At 50.5% G+C, this 23923-nt stretch overlaps 6 protein-coding genes across 6 annotated transcripts; 3 read left to right on the top strand and 3 right to left on the bottom strand.

Moving 5' to 3' along the window:
• Nucleotides 1-923: 923 nt before the first annotated feature.
• LY79DRAFT_526277 (uncharacterized protein) lies at nt 924-2358 on the bottom strand (the record flags this gene model as incomplete). The annotated part of the gene is made up of 2 exons (XM_060555824.1): nt 924-1722; nt 1778-2358. 2 exons carry the CDS (start codon nt 2356-2358, stop codon nt 924-926), a joined length of 1380 nt encoding a protein of 459 aa, XP_060408851.1.
• Nucleotides 2359-6747: 4389 nt separating this feature from the next.
• LY79DRAFT_569080 (uncharacterized protein) lies at nt 6748-8162 on the top strand. The gene has a single exon (XM_060559024.1). It carries the CDS (start codon nt 6915-6917, stop codon nt 7998-8000), a length of 1086 nt encoding a protein of 361 aa, XP_060408850.1. The 5' UTR covers nt 6748-6914; the 3' UTR covers nt 8001-8162.
• A 417-nt stretch (nt 8163-8579) lies between these two features.
• LY79DRAFT_583831 (uncharacterized protein) lies at nt 8580-8939 on the bottom strand (the record flags this gene model as incomplete). Its single annotated transcript, XM_060560360.1, has 1 exon — nt 8580-8939. The coding sequence occupies one exon, from the start codon at nt 8937-8939 to the stop codon at nt 8580-8582; it is 360 nt and encodes a 119-aa protein (XP_060408849.1).
• Nucleotides 8940-16508: 7569 nt separating this feature from the next.
• Nucleotides 16509-17126, top strand: LY79DRAFT_673799 (tetratricopeptide; the record flags this gene model as incomplete). Its single annotated transcript, XM_060564223.1, has 1 exon — nt 16509-17126. One exon carries the CDS (start codon nt 16509-16511, stop codon nt 17124-17126), a length of 618 nt encoding a protein of 205 aa, XP_060408848.1.
• Nucleotides 17127-18291: 1165 nt separating this feature from the next.
• Nucleotides 18292-18906, bottom strand: LY79DRAFT_594090 (uncharacterized protein; the record flags this gene model as incomplete). The annotated part of the gene is made up of 2 exons (XM_060561645.1): nt 18292-18591; nt 18862-18906. 2 exons carry the CDS (start codon nt 18904-18906, stop codon nt 18292-18294), a joined length of 345 nt encoding a protein of 114 aa, XP_060408847.1.
• Nucleotides 18907-22088: 3182 nt separating this feature from the next.
• LY79DRAFT_416376 (uncharacterized protein) lies at nt 22089-23519 on the top strand. Its single transcript, XM_060553132.1, has 2 exons — nt 22089-23038; nt 23264-23519. The coding sequence occupies exons 1-2, from the start codon at nt 22446-22448 to the stop codon at nt 23283-23285; spliced, it is 615 nt and encodes a 204-aa protein (XP_060408846.1). The 5' UTR covers nt 22089-22445; the 3' UTR covers nt 23286-23519.
• Nucleotides 23520-23923: the final 404 nt, after the last annotated feature.

Below are 23923 nucleotides of genomic sequence, written 5' to 3'. Positions count from 1 at the left end.
TGAGCCTCATCACGGCAACTCACGAGACGGGCTTGCAGTCAAGGAGAGACAATATCGAGTACGCGGAACCGATCACCATTGGGGACGACTGCTGGCTCGGAGCAAACGTCACGGTTCTGCCTGGAGTCAAGATAGGCAAGGGTTGCACGATCGGCGCGGGAGCTGTCGTAAGCAAAGACATTCCGGATTACTCGGTTGCAGTGGGCGTTCCGGCCAAGGTCATCAAGAAGGTAGACCCCGTGGATTAGGCGGCCGTGTGGCGACACAGAACAATATACAGACACTATACCAGATATCCGAGAAGTCGTGCCATCTGCCAAACGATGGCATAAAGTTGCCCTCCATGCTCATTTGGAGCTGGAAAGAATTCTGGGCGTTTCTCAGTGAAGCCATACAAGACACATCTCAGACAGCCGGTGCTTTCTGGTTATTTTGTATGCCTGAATAATTGATATGTGCACCCAGCTATGCTCGATCCGAGCGACTTATACGAAGGCAATGAGATTTCCCTCTTACTTGCAATGTAACCCCCCCCCCCCCCCCCTTTATTTTTTTTGTATTCTCTCTATATTCTCTACCCGGATGCGTTCCATGAGGCGGCCAAAGCATTATTTGATGTATAACAGTTGGCGGTGGCTAAGTTCTACATGGGTATCATGACGAGAGACGGCATTGGCTTTGTCTAAACACAATTGTGCGAAGTGGAAAATAGGTTAAAGCCAGATAGTTTCATTCGGTAACGGTCTATATGCTGAAATACAGTAGAAAAGAACGCAGCAGAGAATACCACTAATTACAAGAGGTTACATGAGCAAATCACGATTTAATAGGTCAACATCAAACTCCCAATTCAACACCTAGCACACCGACTGGTATGGTGACTGGGTCAAGTACTGTTGTACGAGGCCGGGTTGGTACACCGTTTAAGAGGAGCAGAAGCTCCAGCTGCTCTCGACACCCCAGTTAATGCCACCGCTGTTACCGGGCTGGTAGGTAGCACCTGAGGGGGCGTATTGCTGAGTGAAGAGGTTGCAGTAAGTGCCCTGTGGGATGCCGTTCTCCTTGACCATGAACGCGTTGAAGAAGTTGCACTTCAAAGGGCTGTAGCCGAACCAGCTGGCAAAAGATGCCAAGCCGAGGGACTTGGAGTTTTTGGCATTCTGGGCGGCGGCATAAGCGGCGCAGACATTGACATCGTACGGGCCCGGGAAGAACTTCTGACCAAGGCAAGTAGAGGGGTGGCTGTGGATGTTACCGCCGCAGTTCTGGGGCTTGGTCCAGCCAGAGGGGGTCGTCGGGGTAGTGTTGTTCGTCTTCTCGTATCCGTTGGAGCCGGCAATAACCACTTGGAATCCATCTCTCGACTGGCCGAAGTTGGTCGCAGCCGCCTGGTCGACACCGGAGCCCCAGAGAGTGCACTTGTAGTTGGTGATCGATGACGGGTTGGTGCAAGAACACTGGTCAGGGTTGATGGACGGGTCGCGCTCGATGTAGATGTTGATTCCGGTGCACAGGTTGGTGCTGTCGCAGAAGCTAGCACACTGGGCGACATCGTAACTCTGAAGAGTGTGGAGGCCGAGATAGGTGTTGGCATTCACGGAGGCGTTGAGATCCTTGAAAGTCGAAGCATACCCAGACGGTGCCACCGCACCCAAGGCATCCTGGTGGAACGCCGGGTATGCTTCAAACGCCGCAACGGTGTCCGGCTGAACCTGTGGGCCGCTTCCTGTTGTTCTTGATTAATAACATATCAAAGGCAGCTCATCAGGTCTTAAACTCACCAGAAGGCTGGGGGGCACAAGGGTCTTCCGGGTTGATAAACCCGCAGTAGGTACCAACTTCAAACGGAGCAGCGCAGCCCGTCGCGGTAGTAAACGCATTGGTGTTGGTCCAGCTGATTGGCGTACAAGTCGAGGGAGGTAAGGTGATGGAGGCAGGAGTCGTGATCACAGGAGCGGCAGAAGTTGTAGTTACGACGGCTACCTTTGTCGGTGATGTCGAGGTGGGTGCAGGCCAACCATATTGCCCCTGATTATTGGAGCTCGAAGTTGGAGTTCCAAAGCAGAACCCCCAGAAGCAGAAGCCTCGCCGGCTCGGGCCAGCCGGCATGGAGGCGGCCTTCGCTGAGGCCACAGCAGTGGCCGCAGAGGAGGCGATCGCAGCAGCAGTAGACGGGTTGTAGACAGTTGTCTGAGCCGTAGCAGTGACAGGAGGGCCGGTCAAGGAGGGCGAGGTCGCAGCTACAACGAGGCCGGGGTTGAAAGCGGCATCGCCAGCTTGGGTACCCGGCGAATCGGCTCCAAGAGGCGAAGCGGTTCCAAGACCCGCGAGGGCGACGAGAGCCAACGAATAGATCATGGTGAAGATTTGGATTACAACGACTGTTGGACAAGTGATTTGAAGAAGTTGCAGTAGAGAGCGTGCTGTCAAAGGATTGCTGTATGCTGAGAGAGAAGAGACTGAGGCTGCTGAGAGAGAAGAGACTGAGACTGCTGAGATGAAGTGAAGAACATATCGAGACAGGCAGGGTAGGTGACGGTTTAAATATCAAAATATCAACAGTCGAGATTGCTATTCAATGTTCCAAGTCTACACGATGCGACTGCGTTTGGCCACACGAACCGGCATCTAAGAGCCGAGGAGCGCCTCCCATCGTTCTGAGCGCTCCGAAGTGGTGGTCTACCTATCGTTAGCTCGGTTTTCCAGAGGCCAAAGCTCTTAGTGTACGGTGAGCCCGTAATATTGCACCCATTCACGACAGGTCCCTGGGAGCTGTCAACAACAACTTGGGCCAACATCGTACTATCCACAGCAGCCCCTCTTTGTTGATGTGACAGCGGGTAACATTAACGTAGATTTCAAATTCGAGATCACTGCACAAAGGATTTTTTGAAAGGAAAAATCGACCTTTTCGCGGCGTCCAAGACTAGCAAGTTCCTTTGTCAGCTAACCCTGGTTTTGTCGGTAGATTTATGGTAGGATCGCAGGCGATGTTCCTGGCTTTGTCTCACCCAATCTGGCAGACGCTAGAACGGATGAGTCGGGATCTGCGACTTCGCTTCGAACCCGCTTCCCGTATAATATAGTAAGGAATGGCGTCCTGAATGGAAGGCTAGATCGCTTCGACAGGCTAGCTCCCCAAAGCGTGACACAAGTCAGGCACACCGGAACTTGTGACTTGTGACGAGCTGGGGGGAGGCCAAGAGTGACAAAGAGAGAAAGCTCTTGGCTCCCGAGAGTTGAGAACGTCCCCGGCTTGGCAGTGATCTGCAACATTTAACCTTCTTTAACTACTCCAGTAGAGGCAATTCATCATCTGAACCACGCGGAAGAAGCATAAAAGTACCGATAATTTATATACTTTACGTTGCTTGAATTCCCATATACAACTGGACGCGGAACAGAGCCTACCTATGTTGCATAACAGCAAACCGACGAGATGAAGACCATCGACACTGTCGAAGCAGACATTCAAGTACCTGCCGCCACCTGTAAAGCCACCCAGCGTTGTTACGGCGACGGCCGCGCGTCAGAAGTTATACCGGAAAGGTCACCATTTCGCGTGTTCTTTATCAACAATCCCCTGAGAATACCTAACCGGAGTTGGCTTAGATACGTGGTATCCAGTGAGTCTGCGGCACTTTGACGCTTTCTTTATCGCTATCAGACTATCAGCAGCCCCCTGGATGCTAACTGTAGTTGGTTTAAGCGGGGAGCAAGGCCAGCCACGTAGGATAAAGCGTTCGTATTCCTAAAGCTATGCATGCCGCTATTAAGAATTAGCGTCAATGCAATCATTATTCATTCAAGGCCTCCCCGCTCCACAAAGAAAACAACAGATGATTGTCTACGTCCAAGAATGCTAGCTTTAGCTTCGGCTTTGTTTTCGAGGGCAACGGCCCTGACAGCCAGCAATATAGTGAGGGCAAGATATAGATGCGCACTCCGAGCTCTTCGTCTTCAGTGTTGGATTTTAGAAAACCGCCCGAGGAAATCTTGGAGGGACTTGAGTGGGATAACAACCTCATACCCTTCACACAAAATCGAATGCTGAATATCACCAACGTCAACAATGTCATCGCTTTGCAATTCTATAAGAGTGCAGAATTAATCTTCTTCAGTATTAATACGACTATTCAACAGATGCAAACTTGCGCAGCATGCTTCGTAGTCCAAGCCAACCTTTCGCGATAAACAGGAAGCTATTCACAGTCGTTACGACCGGCATGGGTTGTCTAAACTTTAGCCTAGCTGAAGAAATGTTATGAGAATTCCATAAGTTGGCTCACTGGATTCAGCATGATACAGGTAGACCGTAATTGCTGTATGGCGCAATGGTATTTATATCGTGGTTTCATTGCGGCGCATTCCCATCTTCGTGGCTCAAGGGGATGCTTAGTTCAACAGAAGTCGTCCTAATAACATCCAGGGAATTGGAAGTTGAACCTTTGGATGCCCTGGTCTGCGATTACTTCAATTCAGTCACAGTGGAAGTTGGGATAAGGCGGATGGCTCACTCAAGTCGATGGAAAGAGACGAAAGACGCTGGGTTTCGAGCGAGCATTGAGGTACTTATCCAAGGCGGTCCCTTTTAAGGTCGCACAGGTGCACAACGGTAAACTTAACACAATTACAAAAACAAAGTATAAGTATCGTGTCCAACACGCAACGCGACATATAGAAGACCGTGATTCTATCGTGTGCCTCGTTGTTGTTTCCTGGGTCAGGAGGAGCTCGATTGCTGGACCATTTGCTTCTCTGTGTCGAACTAATGAGTTGATCTCATCCCAAATGCAAAGCGAATAGAAGCCTGTCACCAAGATCCAGAAAATGCATTCTCCCTTATGATTTTAATATCATCAATCCGAATCTTGCGCTTGTGGCCGACGAAGTGTTATGGCATGAAACAAGTCAGACCCCAGCTTTTGTGGAAGATCAAGATCGGAGCAGGCCACCCTCTGATCCAATATCCTCATTCAACAGTATCAAGGGCTCCGGATTGGACTGCTGGGGAGATGCTGATGACTCACAAGCCCTAACATCGAACAGCTCGTCGGTTCAAGGGAAGAACATTTGACCCGATCTGAGCCCTTAACAAATATGACTAATCCTCCATCACCGCCAATCGTCTGTAATTACCGAACCGCACTGAATCAATGGGTAAAGTCAGCAGCAAAAGATAGTTCGCATATGCGCGCTGACGTGAGTCGCGAGCCGTTAAGGGCCTAGACCTTCTCGTCGTCGGTCCTCGGCGTGTCGCCAGGATCAGGTAGCATTGGTGTCACAAAATCGCTCAAATGGAGATCCTTTTCGGACCTTTGGGGCGTTGAGAAAAAAGAACAAAAGAAAAATTGAGACAGCCGCTACACAACAAAAGCATTGTCAAGGAAGAAATACTCAAAAGGTACCCTGCATCCCGGCCGGTGGCACACCGATTTGCCGCCGTTATAGTCCGCGGTGAGACATTTTTTATCACCACCCAAAGTAGCGCCTACCACTTTTCTTCGACCTGGCTATAAACCCACGTCTGCGATTGGCACACAAAGGCAACCCTGTTAGATTGGTACGAGATGCAAGCAGTTCGGGCCAGAACACGCCTACCCCTCCCTCAGGTTGCCAACATGACGCCAGCCGCCGTCACGGACCCATCGGGGGGTTTGCCCCGGGCGGCAAACATGGAGGGCAAAGAGGGGGAGACTTGTGGGAGTTGGCAGAGCGGACACGCCCGCCGAGAGTTCCAACTTTGTGCCGATGGTCCATAGTTCCGGTACAGCTTGCTGGGTGACTGGTGTCATTCTTGCTTGGTTCAAGGCGTGGAAAAGCAAAAATGCGACATCAGGGATTGGAGCCTTGTGGGACCGTTTGTGAAAAAACTAGCACAGGCACGCATCCGCCCTGTCGATCGCTGCGGCGCTATGCCTGCCGTGGACTCGTGGCTTGTTCCTGAGTCCCAATTCTCATCTTCCGACTGGCCAAAGCTGAGGATGACCAAGCCTTGCTGTCAGCCCATCCGCGCTTCCACACCGAGTCAAGCGTAAGCACGGCGGTGGGCTCCCCTCGACAGCGTTTCGACTAGTCATGTTTGCTGACCCGGTAGGTTTCTGTGCGTTGCGTTGTACCTGCGTCTCCCGCCAACCCGAGATCACCAAGAGGATCCTCCAGGGTTCCAAAGAAGGAAAAGTGCCAACGACTCCCGTGCCGTCAGGGCAGTATTCCGTCCCCTCGGCCCCCCTCCGGGGCTTTGGGGCCTTGACTCGGCCTTGCCACAAGCCAAATTGCGGTTGGTTCCTGAGCTGTTCCTGTCATCAAACCTAATTCGGGTGCCCTTGGCCCATGAGCGATTTTCAATACCCTGGCAGGGCGCATCTCCATCCCCTTGCCGAGCCTTGGCCATGTTTCCTGCTGCTGTTTTCTTCGACGCTTCGACGTTGGCTTGACGTTTCTGGCTGGCCAAACGTCGCAAACATGATGTAGCTTGCTCGCTTATTCGCAGCTGCTCCTCCCGTCAGGGTTATGGGATAGCAAGGTTTTCGCTTTGTTTCTGATCGTAGCACCGCAGTCTGGAAGTGAGGGGGACATGTTCTTAGGGGTTCCACGGCCTTAGCTGCCAGATTCATGGCAAGCGTTGATTTGTCCAGCGGATCTAGCTTACCAACTGTGGTCAATCCAACTCAAGTAGCTCTGTACCTGTGGTGGTCAGTCATCCTCTGGACCACGCATTCCTCAGGCCCCCACCTCCCTTTGGCCCTTCTCATACATACTCCGTACTACGTAGTCAAAGGAGTGAGTCCAGAGCAAGGTCGCCGTCAGGGATTGCAGGGCGGTCCTGCGAGGACCGTCTTGGCTGTACATCTCAGTCAGGGATTGAGGCGTTTGTGGGGACAGGGAGGCGTCTGCTACGTGGGCCTCCGTAGATGGACCGAAGGGGGAGACACAGACTTGCAGCACGTGTGAGTGACATCTCATCTTTCCGGCTGATGTTTAACGTTTTCGTCCCGTCTCTTGTAGGGGTGGCATTTTGGTATATAAGCCCGAGCATCATCACTCTCTATGGTGGTCTGGTCCTTTCACCACCACCACCCTCCACACACTCCCTTTTCAACTCGCTTCTTTTATCTTTCACTCCCTCGGCAGGATCCGAAAGCTCGCAGATCAGGTATCACTCCTTTGAACGCTCAATCAGCAGCTTCACTCCTTTGCAAGCCCAGTCTTCCTGTCCTTCGACAATAGCCTTAGATCAACGAGATCAACTCAGCAGCCTACCGAACCACAAACAGTCCCTTCCAGAACCATTACCACATACTTCGACTTCAGTCAATATGTTCTCCATCACTTTGTCCACCTTCCTTGCTGCTTCGGCCAGCTTGGTCTCGGCCGCCTCCATTCCGGTCCGGGATGCCGGCAAGTCCGGCTCCGCCAGCATTACGCCCCACGACGCCTTCTCTTCTTCCATCGGTGTCCTTGGTTGCAAGATTGACATTAACCGCGTTGCCTACTGGCCCAACTCCGTCGGCTGCGATGACATCTGCGTTAAAGTCTCCAACGGCGACCGCAGCGTCAACCTGCTCCGCATCGACCAGTCGGGCGGTGCCTTCGACATTTCCTACGATGCCTGGAACTACCTTAGCACTGGCAAATCTGCCACCGATGCTCCCACCGAGGGCGGTGGTATTCCCATGAACTGGGAGACCGTCCCCGCCAGCGAGTGCAAGGACCTCCTCAAGGACGGCGGCAGGCTGCCCCTCTCTGCTGCCAACAGCATGAACTACCTGTCTTCTTGCCTTGCCCAGCCTGAGAGCTTCGTGGCCAAGAACCACGCTCTCTTCAACATTCAGAACTCTGCCTGCACCTGGGGTGTCGATGAGGAGTGCAAGCTCGACCTGGCAGTCAGCAACCAAGCCTCCTGCCCCAGCGGCCTCGGCAGCATCAAGGCCTTGACCAGCCTTCCTGTCGAGAACATTGCCTACGGTACTGGCAAGCTTTCTGTCGCTCTTCAGTGAACGCACGAAAGCGCATATTTATGATATGATGCACACGAATTTTACGATACTTGTATATACTTGATAGAAAGGGATTAGCAAGAGAAAAGGATTACTTCACTTTCTACTACGATACTTGGAATCCTATAGTGATGTAATGCCCTGATGAACCGCAAATTTTTGAACACTCTGGAATGCCACATCAACCACATGCCATCCTCGGCCGTAAGGGAGATAAGCTATCTTCAAGGATTTGATGAGGAGGTAAACTTGTGACACTCGATGGTGGCTCTAGACCAAGAACCCTCCGTAATACATTGATACGGTCAGCCCATTTAAACCATTAGTGTAAGAAACTGAAGGCAGGCCTGGGCTCTCAAAAATCCCCCAGGAATATTTATAAATGTATCAAGACTTCCCCCACGCGACAATGAGCTCTGACACAGTGATGTACGTCAAGAAAGTATGGTTGGCACCTAGCTTGGATTTCATTGCAACTTGGCCGACTGACGAACATCTCTCATTGTAACATAGCCGCTTCAAGAGCGCCTTCAAGACTCTAGCGCTCCTACAGGGTCCCACAAAGGCTCCACAAAGCTTTCAATCAGAAGGGGATATCACAATTGATTTTTTGCCGTACCCCTTACCATTTGTGGAACCAAAGACGAAGATCTCCGATAATACACGTGTACGAACGAGACCCTGAGCCACCAAGGTCACTAGCAATATGCCCAGGAACATATCCCCTGTCGGATTGACTTGGACTGACAGGCGAGGGTCTGCTTGAGATTGACCGAGATCGTCCCAATCAATATATCCCATTACATCTCCCTGTATGTTTAGCCCCCAGAAGATTGATCGTGCAGCGCATTCTGAACCCGAGAGTCCAAAACTGATCGGTACAAAGGAAGCTGTTGCAACTCTTCCGGAACCGTATGAGGAGCCAGAAACAAGGGCCATATCGGAGCTGGCTGGTTGATGCTTGGATAATATTAGAGGTCAGTAGACGTCTAGAAGAAGTAGAACAGAAAGAATAATGATAAGAAAAAGAGGAATTAGCGTAAGAGGGTGGATTGGACTGAGTTGGGTTGAAATGATGACTAGGAAGCTTACCATGTTTACCCAATTTCTTCTTCGTGCCTTTTCCATGAAACCCACCTGACTAGGAGATGCTGGGCCGAGTATATGGCGGCTCTGCTCCAAAGATCATTCACAAAGAACCATTTCAGTTATCTATCACACACTGAGACCAGGTCATTGAACGACTAGATGAATTATATTCTTGGCATAGGATGAGGTGACGGTTGACAGAGTTGATGGCAAGCGGTTTGTACCCATTGCTGACTTTCAGACGACACTCTAGATCAATCAAATTGACCTGTCTTGCAGGCCAACAATAGAATCTCTAGGCGGAAGATCCCTGCCAATATCGCATTCTTTTGAAGCAATCTATGCCATTCGCTTTTCTGTACCGGCTTTGGATTCGGTCCGCCTCCGACATCTGAGGTCAAGTCGAGATGCTCTTGAAATGACCAGAGTTATATCAATTATTTGATATATAGAATTATTTTCACCAATGAGCTAGCATAGTTGTTGGAATCGCTTAGGCAGACGACACCTTATAGATTTGATATAGTCCTTGCATATTCCTTTGATACGTTGATGATACATTCAAATCTACTCCGCGTCTCTACTAAGTGATAGTTGTGAAACCGGGTCTTAGGTTGACTGACTCCACGTGTCCCCAAATAATCCGAAGCACCTGCCTTGGGTTGAGCGCTGAATCCAACATCACGCGGTGGCGGCATTTCCGAGGGATTCACTTTTCTTACTCCTATTTAGCCTAACTATCCTCCCCAGTTGTCAAACTATCTGGCGCTCTCCGACCACCTTATGAACGTCCTTGTTTTCCTATGTAACGCAACTCGCATGCGCTTAACTCTAACATGTTCCTGCTCGAAATATTTACACCTAACATTTGGGCACTAATCGCAACTTATCATTGACGGCAAGGAGCTTCTCGGAATTCCAGCTCTTACCCTTCAGGAAGGGGTCCAAAGTAAGAAGTCAACGCTGAACAGATCTCCTTTAACTGGCGTCGGAAACTGGAACGTCGGCTTAGCCAGAATACCTTCAGCGACTTGTCAGACCTGTTTATCGAAAACTACCGGCAGAGGGATATGATTGGACTGTCGTGTGATTGCGCCTGCTCACAGGGCCAAGAAAAGATTGGCAAGTACCTTGCCTCGGCAGAATATGGCCGCTCAAACCTGTAAGCCAACAAGATTGGCGTTCTGAAGCCGCTGCTTCTTAATTTTGGAGATATGGTTGGGACCCAAGGCGAGTTCACGATCAAGGCCGGCATGGCAAGGGTGATGTATTATTGAAGCTGGGAAACGTTGCAAGAAAATGAATGGAAAGCCTGGACCGTGTTCACACAGATCGAGAGCTCAACTTCCAAAACGAGGTGGGGGCACAGAAGGCTGAGTCGATTCCGCGGCCCAGGCCGCCTACGGCGAACGGCGACAAAGGCCATGGCAACCTTGAATCTGAATATGTTATCCAGGCCTTGGTTGTTGGTGCTGGTGGGTTATCGCAAAGCCCAATGCCATCTCGTTAGAACTCCTTTCCAGCTGAAACGGAACAGCCAAATCTGGTTTGATGCTCGGCGCAAAACTCTAACACATTGGTATCAAAATGCTTCTGGTAGAATGAAGCGCCCAGCTTGACGACTCATGACGTGAGCGATAAAAGAGCGTGGCTAATCATACGCCTACTTGAACTGACCACTGGTCCTTCATGGATATCCCCGAGGCCTGGCCCCGGTTGCTGACCTGAAGGTTGCTGAGTTCATGGACTACTGGGCATCTGGTGGGTGTCGAAATTGCCTTCAGCATAGCAACCACGGGGGCGACCTGTGATGAGGTAACTCGAGAATACCTAATGGAAATGTGAACGCCGGAGGGCACGCGAACAACCTCGACGCGATACGTGGTAAGTATAGATTAATACACACAGTTTTATAGGTGTAGGTATATCGGCTATAGATATTCTAAACAAGGACATATTATAGGTCTTATAAATAGGAATAGACCAGCTTAGGATTAGGAGAAAACCTGTTTTCTAAAATAATTTCTCTTATGGACAGAAAGAATTAAGGTAAAGCAGGGCTATAAAAAGATAGATATAACTGCGTTTTTATGGAAACGTATATAAACGTGTTTCTATAGAAATATATATAAATGTGATTTTATAGAAACAAATACTAGCCTACTAAAGGTAACTATATAAATATACTATTGAGAAAGGGCGGGGCATCTGGGCCACCTAACAAAGGAAAAGAAGAATGGCAAAACATGGGAAAACCACCCACACTACAACAACGTCTGATAATAATAATATATATATCAATCGATAGGTCTTGCGATTCTCAGACCTAATCTGCAAAGATCTTGAAATAAAAGTACGAATTGACGGAGCAATCGCAAAAAGAGTGAATTTCACTAAAAAAATAAAAGTGCGGTAAGGACTGGCAGTGTATTTTTTGTATGGAGTATTAAGGCTAACGATCACGAGTGTGTATGAATTCTTTTGTGCCTCCTGGCCCTTCATTGGGTCTGCGAATCCCTTTTTGAATAGATGGGTGGTCTTCCCATTGATCCATCCCTTGGATTGACCACCACGTGATTCCTGGGACCATACCACTCAACCCCATTACACTATATATATAATACTTACTAACGTAGATTAAACCCTGTAATCTAAATTAATATATTTTAATCTTAAATCAGATATTACATACTAAGATAGAGATCTTATTTACTAAATTAGGTGTTGTATACTGAAATAGAGATCTTGTAATCTTAAATAGAAGTATTATAACTAAGCTAAAATTAAGACACTATAAACTAAGATACTATTTATTAAGACAAGTGAAGATACACATCTTAAGAAAGGACTAAGGCTCCAGGCCACTAGAGAGAAAAAGGCAAAAGAATAATAGGTATAAAAACCATAACCTACCTAAACAACAGCCGATCAAGGCAAGGTCTATACCACAAGATAGCTGTAGCAATCCTCAGATCTAGTATGAAGATAGAATCCAAAACGACTAAAGGGTTACTAAGATACAAGTCAAAGAGTAAAATATATTATAATAATAAGAAGTGTACATGCAGTAATAACTATGTATTTCTATATAATCTATTGCCTAGCACTGTTTCCACGGCTGCGTTGCTCTGCAAGATAACTACCCTATCCCACTTCCGCAAATGCCGAAAATGCCGCATCATCAACACCACCACCTTTTTCAAACTATCATAACAATTGCCATATATCGCCAAACAACGCCATTTTTTTTTTCGGAACACCTTCTTTAACTCATCATGAAGCAGTATGAGCTGCAACGGGCCCTTATGGATGTGGGAGATAGACGCCCTATCAGTGAGGTTGCTCGTCAATGGGGCATCCCATACCATACTCTTTATCATCGGCTAAAGGGCAGGCAAAGCAAAAATGCTGCCTATCACCATATGCAGCGATTATCCCAGTCGCAAAAGGATAACCTAGCTGCCTATATATGCCTTCAAGATTCCCTTAGCAAGGCCCTTACCTATCAGCAAGTGAAGGGACTGGCAGAGCGTATGATAGCCGATGGGCAGCAACCCATAGGGAGGAAGTGGATGGCTCGATTCCTGCGGCGAAACCCATCTATTAGAACCAGGTGATCCAGAGCAATAGATGCCCAGCGATGAGCAGCCTATTCTTCCGAGGTTATCTAATAATTCTTCTATTGTCTTGCGCATATCTGTAAGGGAGTAAGTGGGGACTTCCCTTAATAAGTGTATATGTGGTGCAATGCTGGCACAAAGTGCCAACATTGGTTGATCTTTTAGGCATTTGCCTAAACGGTCTATAGACAGGCTTAGTACACCACCTAAGTTCCTTGACATTATGTTAGCACTCTGTAGGTCTTCTAGCTAAGCAACAACATAGGTAGTACGCATATTTAAGTCCTAGTTATAACGCTTACGTTAGGCTTAGAGGGACTACAGTGCGTAGGCTAGGCCTAGTGTAGCAGCTAGAAAGATACTAGCTAGCGCTAGGACTAGGCGCCTAGGGCCTTTAGGGTTAATATACACTAAAATACTCTAGTATATAGTTACTAGTGTGCTCCTATAGTAACTTAAGGGTAAGTTATAGTAGGAAGGAGTATAATATAAGGGAATAAGTGGGGACTTCCCTTAATAAGTGTATATGTAGTATAATACTAGCATAAAGTGCTAATATTAGTTAATCTTTTGGGCATTTGCCTGAACAGTCTATGGACGGGCTTAGTACACCACCTGAGTTCTATGATAATATCCCTGCTATCTAGGGAATCTATCTATTCAACCGATGGAATATGGATGAAACTGGCATCATGGAAGGTAAGGGAGCTATTAATGGGCTAGTGCTGGGCTCTGCGGCATCGCGGCATATGCGAAAGCAGCCAGGACCTTGGCGATGGATATCTATTATTGAGTGTACCCTCATCGATCGGCTGATCTACGGCATTAACTACACCAGTTAACCCAGATGGGCCAGGATAGGCTGGGTACCTATACTATTCGTCATCTATCCAGAAAGGGGTAAAAGGGGTATAAGGAGCAGGTATCTAGACTGGACCTTCTAGAAAGGCAGGTTAACGCGTTATGGGCCCAGTTAGAAGATCAACAGTCACGCAAGGGGGAAAAGGACCCCCTATCGCCTAACAGTACCTTTGCCACTATAGAGCATATCTGGCGGGCTAGAAATACGGATACCGGCGATATAGATAGTCCGGATGAATTCAGCGTATCTGGATTATCTAGCGAGGCCGAAAGTTGCATATAGGTGGGCGGCAAGCCCGAGGAGATAAGTGGTGATAGTGGTGGTAGTGATGGTGATGATGATTTGCGCAAGTAGGGTGGGATAGTTATATATTGTTTCAAGCTAGAGAAGTGTTATGGTCAGTAATCCAACAGTAGGGTTTCCACTAATAGTATAGCTAAGGTCGATACTCAGTAATAGTAATGTGGGCTTGTTGGTTTGTTTATCACCCGGTGATTTGTCGTGTGGTCAAAGGTCGTAAGGGCAGCTCGTATAGCTTCTTGTTGATACATCACTGAAGGGATACTGAAAGGTATTCAGAGGATGTATTACAAGTGCTAAGGTCGGGGCTGAGAGATAGCGAGGCTACGCCACAACTTAATTGCTGAAGAGCTATGGTAGCCTGTCCTTGAGTGCGTCTAAGTCCATCCTATATACAAGTCCTGTTCCTGTCGGTGTACCATAGAGCGACGGCCGTCCGTTGGTCCTTCACCATGGAGCGCTGTTGACCGGTCGGTACCTGGAGCACTTCTCGTTCGTCGGTCCTTTCTTATTATCACGTCATCCATATGACAGTCCTGTTTGTCCTGTAAAGAACCCTTAGCTTTACTAGGCTACAACCAAGATAAGGTTGATATCTTTGTCGTTTTTTTAGACACTCTCTAACAGTTTACCAAGAAACAATTCTTGCGTAGGTCCATTTTGTCTTCGCAGGTATACATGCAGGTCCAATTGTAGTCTTGTAATCCAAAATGTGTAAAGTGTCGCCGACATTAGCGGTTTTGGTCACAGAATGCCACTTGCCGTCCTGGTAGTATTCTAAATGAAGAGTGCAATGATTGGCCTAGACATCACTACCCTGGCCAGGATCCACCACGGAACCCACGATGCGGGTTATCCGACGGCCCGTGCGGCAAAGACCGAATCAGACCGCCAGTTGGCTGGTGTTAACGAATGCCAGGGTTAGGACCTTGCTAGTGTCTTTGCTAGAGTTCTTCAGCTGTTTTTTCTTCTTCTTCTCGTAGTGCAGATAGTGCTGGCTTAGATATGTTAGTTTATAATAGGGAAGAAAATAAAGGGAGTCTGCTATATCTCTCAGTGGTCGTGAGACAACTTTGTGCTCTCGTTGTGGAGTATTGGACTGCTGAGCACGGAAGAGGCGGATGTGATTGAGAATGAAGTCCCACCGACGCTGATCCGGATGATGAGCATCGGTCTGACGTCAGAGATGGCAGAGAACGATGAAACAGCCCACGGCGGTCTCAAGAAGACTCTTTGAAATAAAGGATGGATATGAAGTGGACGGTCTGGCAGATTACCAACTCGTCAAGGAAGGACTGTACTACATAGACCAGGTGACGAACCAGATGACCATCGACGGCAAGACTAAGATACAGAGATGCGAGGAGGGGTCAGGGAGTTCCAGCTAGATGAGTGCACCCGGATTTTGGTACATGAAATGCAACTCAATGAACTGGCAACAATTTCCCCTGCCGTTGGCAGCGCAAATTGTCGCAATTCAGAAGGATCTCAACCAGCCTTGAGTATCGCATATCAGCCCACGTCCCAAACTAAAAGATCAGCATACCGCCGCAACTATGGTCATTTTGAAACAGTCTCTCTAATCTCATCTTAGTTCGTTGTAAGATGTGGTAACTGGATAAGGATTCAGATATAGACTGGCAGCTTTCGCAGCTAACAAGATGGTGTATACAAAGGGGGAGGAAAGAGAGGTGGAACGGTAAAACTCTAACCACTTTCCGACCGTCCGAAAGCTGAAGGGCAGGAACTCGTAATGTCTTTGCAAACCGGACATTCTACTCCACAACAGTTTGTGCCTCACGGCCTACGGCATCTAGTGAGGTCGACGTTGCCCTAGAGGACATTGCGAGAGGTTGCCAACCTGGAACCTGGGTCCGCGAGGGTTTCATGTTCGTTTTTAATACCCCCCATCGTCGGGTGCTGCCCCTCCTCCTGGCAATGCAATTAGGTGACCAAGTCCTTCGCAGAATGATGGAATCAGGGGCGGGACCAGCACATTGGGTCGGTCATAGCTGTTGTCCCACGTTCCGGGGTTAAACGAGTTTGGGTCTTCGTTCGATTATGCTTCAACAAAAGTAATCGAACACGCCGCAGCCACACGGTGGGTTGCTATGCGGGCAAAAGCACCTGTTCCTTGGAGGTGAATCGCGAGGTGAGCAAATACACTGCGGTCCATGTCTTAGGTACATAGGTACCTAGAGCTCGTCACCAAGACGCTATCTGCACGTGACCATCCTGTGGCGGGCTGATAAGGCTAAGCTCCAGAGAAGTGTCCTCTAATCGCTCCACAGAGTCACGACCCGGGATCGACCAGCTGGCAATTAACCCACCACCGCGGAACCACATTCGCTCTCCACGATACTACGTTCTGGCTTTCTTCGACTTACGATTGCAAACCGCCTTCACCGCTGCTTGACGACTTACAAAGAGATACCCGAAGGCTATCATCCGCCAACCCGAGACATACGCGACTCACACACATACACACTCTCTCTCTCTCACCATTTCACTTCCGCGCTCTCCCAAAGCCGCCCATTCCAGACGGACCCTTACAAACAACCTGAAAGTCATCTATCCCGCCAAAACACACACCACCCCACCATCGCAAGTGACGCTGCTGCTGCCGCCGCCGTCACCATGTCGGAACTCACGCACTTCGACCTCCTCCCCCTCCAGATTGACCCGCAGTCCAAGGCCATCTCCTCCCCCTTGCCCTCGCGCGCCCTTGCCGCCGAGATCGCCCAGCTCAACGCCCTCCACCGGTCCCTAATCACCTCGGATACCACCGGCCCCCACGGCGTCCCGCCCCCGCCCATGCCCGTCAACCCCAAGCGCTCCGCCAACGTCGCAAAGCTCCGCGACAGCGGCAACGCCGAGTTCCACAAGAAGAAGTACGTCGAGGCCGTCAAGTTCTACACCCTCGGGCTCCAGATGGCCCTCACCCGCCCCCTCTGGGAGCCCTCCCAGCTCGTCCGCGAGGAGGTCTCGGGCCTGTACGCCAACAGGGCGCAGGCGCACATGGCCCTGCAGCAGTGGCCCGAGGGCTCCGTCGACGCCGAGGCCAGCGTCGAGGCCCGGAAAGTCGGCAACGCAAAGGCCTGGTGGCGCCGTGGCCGCTGCCTCATCGAGATGGGCCGCCTCGAGGAGGCGAGGGACTGGGTCGGGAAGGCCCTCGAGTTCGAGGGCGAGGAGGCCGATCTCGTCGCTCTGTACAAGGACCTTGAGGCCCGCCTCGACAAGAAGGACAGCGCTTGAAGGAACGACAAAACAAACGGGCTGTGTGGTCCCCAGAGTGTTTTCTCTTTCCCTATTTTATTTCTTTTATTTTTCTTTAGGGGTTGCTTCCCCCCCTTTTCCCTTTCCCTCTCATTTCTTGGAAACGAAATGAAGTCACAGACAAGAGGGAGCAGGGATCTTGAGGGTGATACGGCAGGGTTACGCACCTCCTTTTTATTCTTCGTCGCCTTGCTGACAGAATACCCACGCAGAGTCTGGCAAGGCAGAGGGGGTAGAAATGTGAGGAATGGGAAGATACGAGCTATCGAGGCCAACCAGCCAGCAGAGGGGCGAAGACAGGTAGACAGACGAAGAGAGTGAGAAAAGAGGATCGAAGAGACAAATCTGCATCATTGTATAACACGGCTTGGTAGTTGCGTCATTGGCATAGGGATTACAGCGCCCGCTAGCCTAGCTCTACGTATGATTTATATGGACTGGGCAATTGGTATCAGTTAGGAACATTGACCGCATAGAAAAACTACTTCACCTGCGATCTTGAAAGTAGAAACTCTTGTCCATGAATTGGATTGGATTGGATTGAGCCATCGGCATTTCTATTATACGGCGTGTACCAAGGGTTATTTATTGTGTAAACAAACCCCATTCTGGTCAAGGAAACCACCCCTCATGTCGTGACCAGATGCCTGTACGAGTGATGCTTTGTTGTGTGAAAGAATATGTAACGCGGCCGGAAGCGCCAAAGTAAGCCGCCATTTAAACACTATGCGTGGGATGCCGTCACTGCGTCGGCGCTCTGGTCATCCTCTGGATATCCCAACAGACCAAAAAGAAGAAGAAAAAACCCCCCAACCAAATTTGAAATAGCTTCCACGCTTGTCAGCTTGGTTGGTTCCGCGACGGCCCTGATCTTGTCCTATTCCCATTATACCTGTTTGCTTGCATTCGTAGGCAGGTCGCCCGCCTCGTCTCGTCGTCGTGGGTCTTGTGCGACGTGGGTTTCCCCAAGAGCAGGTGTCCGAACCGACCCCATTGTCTGGCCTTCAGCGGCACCATTGTCTGTCCCAGTTGGAACTTGCCCGTCGTGGCTCGGTTGGGGCTCTTGTATTGTTCGTTTGCTGGATGCGGCGAAAACGGCCTGCCAAGGCGATTTCTTCGTGGTCGAGGCTAGCTCGGCGGGCTCCTACGCGGCCTGAGCAGGTTTCTCTTTGAGTGTCTTGCCTCGCGGACGCATGACGGCGTCCTGGCTGCTCATCCTCCGGTCGAGGGCACGCTCCAGCTTGGCACCGAGAGCCAGCTTGCTCATGTTGGCGCTCTTCTCCTCGCTCAGAGTAACTCTTTGGGAGCTCAAGGCCTTGTTCTCCATACGGTCGAGGCCAACAGCGATGTCGGTGATTTCGGCGTGGGCCGAGTCGGTGGTCTGGATGGTGTTGGCGAATGATGGTGTCATGCTGAAGGTACTGTATCGCACAGAGGTACGCACCTGAGGAGTCTCTGTCAGAACGGTAGTCATTTTGGGCGAGTGTGGATGGAGGGGAGGCAGGATGTGAGAGTGTTAAAAGAGTAACTGTGGCAGAGGGAGGGAGATGAATTGAAGGTAACAAAGTCGACCAAGTGGGTGTAAAGTGGAACTGAGATCTTGGTGTAGACAGGCAATAGCTAACGGATATAACAGTTTGTAGGCAGAGGGAGCTGACCGGGGCAAACGAAAAGGTCCGGGTCGGGAGATGGGCAGGCAGGGAGGGAGACATACCGAGGGAGCCATGATGGGACGAGATGAATCGACGGAAGTGGGCATTGTGACTGACTAGGTTTGTCCGGGTTCGACGAGATCCCTGCGTTCAGGTGGAAAAAAAAAAAAAAAGTTTGTCGAAGTAGGTATGGGCGTCCAGTCTTTACTGTGGTTCCGAGTTTCCACAGGCCAGGGCTTGCTTCACGACTGTCGGACCACCAAGCAGGCGAGCGGACAGGCAGGGCGGTTGGCGGGGGATTTGATTTTGCAGATTTGGGCGAAAGGCACCCGGGGTGCTTTGCTCAGCTTGAGCAAGTGGCAGCGGCGGCGGCGGTAGTAGTGGTAGAGAGGGGCGAAGTAACGGACAAGAGACTCTCGCCGGTCGCTTCGGGTGTGGTGGTGACGGCGGTGCTTGTGCGTGCGTAATGAATGTAGCGTGATTGGGTAAAGATGAGCGCGTCTTCGTCCTTGGTTGGGTGAAGTCACTGGCGGGACTTTGAGAGGAATCAGGGGACTTTGATGATCCAAGGACCAAACTTGTTTGCACGCAGGCGAGATTTGAGGCTCGGGGTGGGCGATCGATGGGGGTCTAGCTGGGGGGAGGAGGAGGAGGAGGAGGAGGAGGGGAAATGGGTCGTATCGTGAGGGTCGAAGAGGCGAATTAGCAGGAGAGAAAAGGGAGGGAAAAGAGGAGAAGAAGACTGGAGTCAAATTGGTATGGTTTGAAGATGAGGGATGTTCCGACTAGTCTGGTGTACTGTAGACAAAAGAACAGACAGACAGACACTTGGGCGCGATAAATGAGGTGGAAGAAGAGAAATGCGAGAGATGGGGCCAGATACAGTATGAGAGTCGCGGCGAGGGAGAGAGCGAGGGGGCAGAGATAATATCAAGAAGTAACAGCGAGCATTAGCAGCGACTTGGGTAGCGGTAGTGGAGGTACATTGAAAAAGGAAAGGCAGGGACAAGGGGGGGAAGGAGAGGATGGTGGCCCGGGAGGCGACGGAAAAAGCAGGCTGGGAACAGGCTACGTAGTACCTAGGTTAGGCGGCCAGGTACCTGTCCATGTAGCAGTCACGATCTGTTATAGGTAGGTACTGACTGTAGTACTGTCTTACCCACACACTACCTAGGTACCGACCTACCTGACCTTGCCTACCTAACCTACCTAACTTACCTACCACCTGTTTACCTCCGTAGAGTTGGTAAGTAAGGGGATAGTTTGCGAACACTCGAACGTTCGTCATGGGAACAGGGAAGACGAGGTAAAGGATCGGAGAGCAAATTACCTAGGAGAGCCAGCTACCAAAATCGGTACCAGCTTTTGCTCTGTGTACGTATGTACGCATGCATGACTGTTTCTCTCTGGGACACACTCTGGGAAGGGAAAGGAGACAAGACAATAAGATGCAGTCGAGGCAGGTACGCACGCGTACATAATTCCTGCCACCTATCTACCTAGGGATGAGTACCTGCCTAGGTAGGTACCTAGCTACTCAGACTCAGAAGACAAACGGACGGACTCCAAGCCGCATCGGGGTAGCGATACTTGGGCACGAGTGCATCTACGTACAGACGTGCGTGTACCGGCCCAAAGCAGATAGCTTGGGTTGTATTGGGTTGGATCGGGGGAGACGAAAGTCAAGAGAGCCCCACGCAGCGCAGACAGAAAGCAAAAGGGAGACAGAAACCAAGGAATGGGGAAGGGAAAGGAAAGGAAAGGAAAGGGAAGGAAAAAGGGACAAAACAAAAAAAAGAGACCGGCAGCACCTACTTCCTGGGCATTCCGTTCTTCTTTTTTCACACAGCACTTGTCAAACGCTATTGCTCCTGTGCCTGCGCCATCGTACGGCACGCCACTCTGGACAGGCCATACTAATGGAGTAGTGACTCTCTGCATTGCAACTACTTGGAGCTAAGGAAAGGTAGGTACCTACCTACCTACAGTTAGTATGCAGTATCCGTACCTACCCATCTACCCGTACGTGTTGCCATTGGAGCTAGGCAAAACTGGGAAAGCATGGCGCACATAGGGGCCGGAGCCATGTGTCCAGCAGGGATTAGGGAGGATCGGAGGGGGTGGTGAAGGAAAGGGAAAAAGGGAAGAGCAGGCAGGGGAAGGGGAAGGGGAAGGGGAAGGAAAGAGGGGAGACAGCAGTTTCTGCAGGAAGCGGTACGTAACTAGATACATACCCCGTGAGTACCTACTTGCATACCTACCTACCTACCTAGCTAGCAGCTATCTACACACTACATACAGCACAAGCACATCAACCCAGAATCCGGTGTTCTGCTAATAAGTCATGGATTCTATCTAGCCTATGTTTATCAATCAAAGACTCGAGACATAGTCATGAGCAAATCACTGCATTCACGTAATTAGATAGCCCCGTCTACAGTAATGGTGTGCATCTGACTATACACTACTACCGGTACATAGCATGTTGCCGAATCGGTCAAACCTCCTAGTCGGGCTGACGGGGCCCCCTGTCCCGCTTGGAGACAGACACATGGCGAACACAGCAGCAATCGCTATCCCTGGTGACGGCGATCATAACTGCTTTTTCGAGTTTCTTTTTTCTTTTCTTTTTTTCCCCTCTCCCCGCGCGAGAAGGCCCGATGGACTACGGAGTACCTAGTCAATTGCCGTGGCTCTCTCTCAGCGACATCCGAATATGCGGCATCTTCCGAGCGAGGTTCGACACGGGCCGTCGAGGCGTCAGCTCGTGCGTGGCTCCGGTCTTCGATAGCACTGCCGTTGTGCCGTAGGTACGTGTAAACTATCCGTACAGGTACTCGACAGAACTCGAATAGGTAAGGCAGGCAGGCACTTACTCCGTACTACCTACGTAGGTGGGGAGAGAAATGTGCTAGGTTGGGCCTGGTAGTGTGCCCCCATCGCCCTTAATCTCGCCCTCAACCTCACTTCCATGCATACATACTACTGCACCGCTGAATTAATATTTCCACACATACGGAGTACACGCATACTACGTGTGATGGGTAAGTAAAAACTCCCTAACAGGTAGTGTGGAGTTGTGACCCACGTACGCGAGACTCTCACTGGCCAGAATTATGATGGATGTGCACAAGAACCTCAAAGTACCCTCGCTGAGGTAATCAGAAAAGCACGGCCATATTTACCTGACGAGGGGGTTAAACTTTGGCCCGATACCATAGTATATATGCCATCTTCAGTAGCGACAGTCAGTGCCATATGCGTAGTCGTCATAAACTCCCATGTTTCTCCCTTTCAACGCAAAGTAAAGAGATGATGCTTTTCTTCTTCGTCTTTTCCCAGACTGCCCCTTGTGCCGCACTGAAAATTTGAGTATTACCAGTTCACCGTCTTCTCCCTACTCACTCAATACGTTCTTCGGCCCGAATACAACAGACCCTGTGGTTGTAGCCCGTTGGGACTCACCCCTCGATTCTGTACAGCCATACTACTACTACACCATGCACACTGAGACGGCCGCATCCGTCGATTTGCAATCGGATGGTTAAAGATACCTGCTGTGCCAAATCAAGGAACTGGATGAAATGTAGTCATCTCATCCGCCAACCCAACCGTCGCGCCGCCGCCGCTAGGTATCACATTCGACATGCCCTGTTCATCATCAATCGCTCCATTCATCCTGCTCTCGTATCGTCACCGCCCGCACGCTCCCCCCCAAGGATCCCTTTCCCCGTCTGGCAGCTCACAAATCCGGCAAGTATGCAACCGTACAGCTTGGGCATACTCCCACTTTGGCTGCCGCTCGGGCGAACGACGATCAACTCGGGAAAAAAAGGAGAAGTGGGGATCTCGACCTTGGAATGAAATCATGCGGAGGAACAGCCGCCCACGTGAGCCCATCACTCCCGCGCGCGTCCGGCTACCCAACCATCTGAGCAGAGGCTTCATCGGATATCCACCACGTCAGGGACCCCATGATCGATGCCCATCTACACTAGTAGTAGGTATCCATCCCATTTGCATTGCAGACGACATCGAGCAGGTCCCCAAACGGCAATCAGAGGCCGAGCTGCCCCGAGAGAGCCTCGTCGCACGGGATAGTCCAACGCAGCAATGCTCACACCGATTCGCCCTCGTCGCAGACACTTTGACCCAGAAACGCAAATCCAAAACCCACGTGCTGCCTGCATCGGTTGAGCTTGGGCCTCGTCTTAGCGTATGTACATGCACAGCACCATGGTAGGTAGTGTACCGGTAGTGTAGTCTTGCTTCTGCCAGCGCTAGCCCCGAAAGCCCTGGGCGCGGACCTGATGCTCTCTCCCTCCTCCCCTCCGACAGATGCCAGCACCCAGCGGTTCTGAGCCAATCCTGGGATGGTGAACCAGGTTAAGAGCCTCTCAAGAGCTGTGATGGCTCCGAGCTTAACTTTCCCCAACATCGCTTGCACGGGTTGACGCTCGCTAGCATTGCCCCCCGCCGTACGTGATGGCGTCGTCTAAACAAGTAAAGTAGAGATGTCCTGTCTCGGTCACTGTCAAACTCAAACCCCGGGTGGCTTGCTTGTTGCTGTCACCGGCGACTTGCTGCTGTTCGTCACTCCAAACCCAGCCAGAGTCCGCTTCATGTTGTAAAGCACAATGTCGATCCCACAGAGACGCAATCTTTTCCCCCGATCCCGGCGACAGCTAGATACAGCGGCCCTCGAGCACCAGCTTGGCGGTGTCAGCCACCGGTAATGATGACTAGGGTACCCCCCCCCCCTCTGAATCATGTCGTCAACCCTGCCAACAAGCCGCAGCCAGGTGTACTCCGTATATCGGCCGGAGATCTCGTTGATTTGAAAACGGCCAGAACGTGATATTAATGGCCGGTTTTGGCTTTGAGGCACGTCGATCAACATTTGACGAGAACAGCCACTCCACGAATATCCTCTCCCGTTTCCGCCCCCTGGTGCTTCGGGCGCTCTTATCGGTCAGCCAGCCGTCCGTCGGCCGGTGATGGCGCACTATATCTTAGATTTCACGCACATGGCTCGTCTTAGATGATCTTGTTTCACTCTGTACGGCGTACCCATTTGACGCTGCCGGACTCGTCCCCTTAGACCACTTTTGATGGTACGAAGCG

This window comes from Colletotrichum navitas (assembly GCF_030913465.1).
Source record: "Colletotrichum navitas strain CBS 125086 chromosome Unknown LY79scaffold_97, whole genome shotgun sequence".
NCBI classification, from domain to species: domain Eukaryota; kingdom Fungi; phylum Ascomycota; class Sordariomycetes; order Glomerellales; family Glomerellaceae; genus Colletotrichum; species Colletotrichum navitas.
This window is presented reverse-complemented; position numbering and strand designations above follow the sequence as displayed.